Consider the following 4,575-nt stretch of genomic DNA (forward strand, 5'->3'; position numbering starts at 1 on the left):
ATTTACAAGTGCTGTCTATCACACGTGTTCCCTCTCTCTCTCTTTTGGCGTGCATAGCTCTGCTCTCTCGCGCAGTCGCTCCGCGTACGCTCTCTCTCTTTGCCTCACACATACACGCACTCTAGCACTCCGCTTGACACTCACACGCTCTCTCGCTCAGCCTCGCACACACGCCCGCTCTCGCCCATGCTCTACACTAGCTTAATATACTACAACTCTCCCCTCTCTTTAAATATCAGTTTTATTTAAACGAGGAGAGCGTCTGAGACCAACGTCCCTTTTTATAATTTGGTCAGTATGTCGCTTATGTACATGTCCATTCTTATCTCTAACTACAAATGTAGACGGCGAAAGTTGTTTTACAATCTCAGCCTCAATGCGCTTATCAGATCTAACACTGAAATCGTCGACAAACACTTTGTCCCCTAGCTTTATGTCTATGTTTCTGCGACCTGCTCTCGCCACTATTTGGGCACGTTGATGTTTTTCAACTATTTCGCTTACGTTAGGACGCAGCAAATCAAATCTAGTTCGCAATTCTCTTTTAAACGTTAGATGAGCAGAACTTCTGCCAGTGGTACAGTGCTCGATGCTTCTGTAGTCAAAAAGAAACATGGAAATTGCATTATTTACGCTCTCTCCCCCTCGAACAATTTTTTTAACTTTGTCTTTAAAAGTGCCCACGAAATTTTCAGCAGCACCATTTGTAGCTGGGTGATGAGGGGGACTGAATGAGTGTTTCACTCCATTTTCGTACAAAAAATTTTTAAATTCAGCGCTTTTGAATTGTGGCCCCCCATCTGTGACGCAATGCAATGGGAAACCATGTCTCGCAAATAAACACTTAAACTCTTCAACTACTTTATGCGCTTTAGTATTTGTGTTGAAATTTATAATTTCTGGCCATTTAGAATATGCATCCATTATTAACAAGTACATTTTACCAAATAATTCTGCGAAATCACAATGAATTCTAGACCAGGCTTTGTCTGGGTAAGGCCATGTATTTAGTGGAGTCTGAGGAGGCTTCTTTCTTTCTATCATATAGATATCACAATTTTTTACTAAATTTTCTATATCTTTATCTATACCTGGCCACCAAACGTATGATCTAGCAAACATTTTGTATTTGAATATGCCCAAGTGAGTCGCATGTAACTCTTTTAATATGATTTCTCTCATACTTTTTGGTATAACTGCTCTTAATCCCCAAAATAAACATCCTTTTTCTACCGTTAATTCCATTCTTTTGTCAAAGATACTTTTCATTTCACTGGACATATTTTTATCTTTTGGCCATTCAGACATAACAAATTTAATCACTGACGAAAATAACTTATCTTTTTTGCTTTCTTTTTCTAGCGTTTTATAATTGTATGAAATTATTCCATTATCAAAAATTTTACATGAGAGAAATTTGAATTTTTTAACTTAATATTAGAGTCTACTGGTAATCTCGAAAGTGCATCACAGTTTGCATTGGCTGCTGATTTAATATGTTCAATTTCATATTTAAACCCTGACAAATAGTAAGCCCATCTTTGCAATCTATTATCTGTAGTCTGCGGTATGCCCTTTCGAGGTCCCAATATCCAAGCTAACGCACTGTTATCAGTTCTTAAAATTATACTTTTTCCAAAAATAAATTGATAAAACCTTTGAAATCCAAAAACAATTGCCATCGCCTCTTTATCTAAAATCTTTCTATTTAGTTCATGTTTTGGAATTTTTTTGGACGCATAAGCAATGGGTCTTTCTTCTCGATTTGAATACTTATGAGATAATATTGCTGATAATCCATAGTGTGAGGCGTCGCAAGCTAGTACAATTTCTTCTTTTGGGTCATAGTTGACCAATACTCTTGGAGAAATGAGCTCCTCTTTGACCCATGTAAACGCTCTATCACATTCTGCGTTCCATACAAATTTGTTTTTGTGTGACAATTCGTACAGTGGTCTTAATCTATGTGATCTATTTTCTAAAAACCTAGCATAAAAATTAATTAATCCTAAAAATGATTCTAATTCTTTTTGATTTCTCGGCTGTGGAGTATCTACCATTGCTTGAACTTTGGATTTTGCTTTATGAAGTCCGTTTTTATCTACGACAAAACCTAAAACTTCTAGTTTATCCTTCATAAAAAAACATTTTGACAAGTTGAGTCTTAGGTTACAGTCTTGTAGTCTCTTACAAACTAAATCCAAGTTGCGTCGATGCTCCTCATCCGTTTTACCAGTGACGTAAATGTTGTCAATATACGCTATTACTCCATCTAAACCACTCAAACATTCATCCATTTTCCTTCGACAATTCGGAGGTGCTGTAGCGACGCCCTCGGTTAACTTATTATATCTAAACATGCCCTTATGTGTAACTATGGTAAGTAATTTGGAGCTTTCCTCGTCGACCGGGAATTGCATGTATGCGTGCTTTAAGTCCAATTCACTGAATTTGCTTCCACCCTGTAATTTAAAAAAAATGTCGTCTGTTGTATGCAACCCATATTTATCACTTAATAAATGCTTATTTATTGTTACTTTAAAATCTCCACAGATGCGAATTTTACCGTTATCTTTGAAAATTGGTACAATTGGTGTTGCCCATTCACTTACTTCCACTGGCACCAAGTGTCCCAATTTCATTAATCTTTCTAATTCTTCTTCAATGAGTGGACTTAACGCGTGCGCTACATGCCTATATTTCATTGCAATAGGTTTGACATTATTTTCTAAAACCAGTTTCGTTTTGCTTCTATTATATTCTCCCGGTGTATTGCTAAATAATTTTGTGTATTTTTTACTTAAGTCTTTTGCTACATTTTCAATATTTAAATTATACATATTATTTACGTAACTGCAAAGGCCAGTAATCGAATGCCGCCAGCCATTGTCTGCCTATCAATGCTGGTCCATTCCCTGCTAATACAAAACATTCTAATAAACATATCTTGTTATTAATTTTGACCTCTAAGTTTAAAAGTTTTCCAACAGGCAACAAAATATTTTTGTCATAGGCCATTAATCTTCTATCTGTTTGTACTAACTTATAACTATTAAAAAATTTTCTATACAGTTTTTCTGACAAAACAGTAACAAAGGTGCCTGTATCCACCTCCATACGAATTTTTATATTATTAATTGTTACATCAACAAACATTGGTTTGCCGTCTCTATCCCTATAGCACTTTTGCTCTGCTTTTACATTTACAACATTTTTCAATACCTTGTCGTGCTCTGCATCTCGCAAACAGTAGAAGGTGGATGCGTGGTCGCTGTGCGTGCTTGCGTCGTCCTCTTCTGCTTCTTCTTCGCTCGATCCTTGCAGGCATTGCTCTCTACGATTTTTTGAACTAACATCTTTGGAATTTTTGCATACTGCCTTGAGATGCCCTTTCTTCTTACACCCATGGCAGACACTGTCTTTGAACTTACACACCGGTTTTGTGTGACCCTGCTTTCCGCAGCAATAGCATCTTAGTTCGGAATAATCTTTTTTTGGAGTTAATCCTCTTTTTTCGTCTATCCAATATTTTTTGTTACCATTTCTTATCGCTAAGACTTCATCTGCACTGGTATTTTCTGACTTTAAAGCGTCTAGTGCCTGATTTGCATTATTTGTAGCCATCTCGCGCGCTACTGCTTCCTTCAGGGCTAAATCGAATGTTAATTTTTTTTGTTTAAACAACTCCACTCTAGTTTCGTGACTTCTCAACCCGCACGCAAACTGGTCTCTGAGAGCGTCGTCATCCAAATTTTTATCAAAATTACAGTGCAAAGCTAAGCCTCTCAATTTAACTGCGAACTCTGCTACCGACTCCGAATCACCTTGACTGGCTTTATGAAACTTGCATCTTTCCATAACCTCTGACGGTTTCGGGTTTAGGTGATTTTGCATGACTTTCAGAAGGTCATCAAAACTCATGTCTTTAGCTTTTTGCGGAGCCATCAATTGTTTAATCAATTGGTATGCATTTGCGTCAAGCCTAACCAACAAGTGCGCGGCTTTCTTTTCATCTTTAATATCTCTTGTAATGAAGAGTAATTCTAACTGCTCCGTAAAAGTCTCCCAATTGTCGGTGTTTAACCTAAATTCGATTTTTACCCCGTCCGACATATCGTTATCGTGCAAGTTTTCAATTATTAAAATTCGATTCTTACTTGATTCACCTTGGTTTTCCTCTGAATTTTCTTGCTGTTCTTCAATGCTCTTTTTCAGCAGTAATCTTAGTGCCTCAAATCTTGAATCTGGGTAATAGAATATACCTCGTCTGTCCAATTCTTCCAGTAGTTGGTTTTTGTTCAAAGAGTGCGCCCAGCTCAATGTTTTTTTTCTGTTCTGACATCAAGAATGTCTGCTTTCCTATGCAAGTACCTTCCTACTTGCACAACTAGTCTAACCTTACTACACCGTGTCGTGTTGCCTTGCCTATTACTCACACTGGTAATTGGCACGCCGAAAAAATTATGACAGCCAAGTACCTTCCTACTTGCTGTTTTCTGCACACGAAGACCCCGAGCGCGCACTTTTTGCCAGCTCTCCACGTGGTGAGCGTCTACCCTTTACGTTTATAATCTT

The 4,575-nt window shown here is 37.5% G+C and overlaps 1 protein-coding gene across 1 annotated transcript; it reads right to left on the reverse strand.

Moving 5' to 3' along the window:
- Nucleotides 1-2,841: 2,841 nt before the first annotated feature.
- Nucleotides 2,842-4,113, reverse strand: LOC131675434 (uncharacterized). The gene has a single exon (XM_058954412.1). The coding sequence runs from the start codon at nucleotides 4,111-4,113 to the stop codon at nucleotides 2,842-2,844; it is 1,272 nt and encodes a 423-aa protein (XP_058810395.1).
- Between the last annotated feature and the right edge of the window lie 462 nt (nucleotides 4,114-4,575).

The sequence above is a fragment of the Phymastichus coffea genome, unplaced genomic scaffold, assembly GCF_024137745.1.
Source record: "Phymastichus coffea isolate CEN01 unplaced genomic scaffold, Cenicafe_Pcof_1.1 PCOF00021, whole genome shotgun sequence".
In the NCBI taxonomy this organism is placed as follows: Eukaryota; Metazoa; Arthropoda; class Insecta; order Hymenoptera; family Eulophidae; genus Phymastichus; species Phymastichus coffea.

Coding starts and splice junctions, on each gene's coding strand:
- LOC131675434 (XM_058954412.1), bottom strand. CDS start 4,113: ATGTCGGACGGGGTAAAAATCGAATTTAGGTTAAACACCGACAATTGG.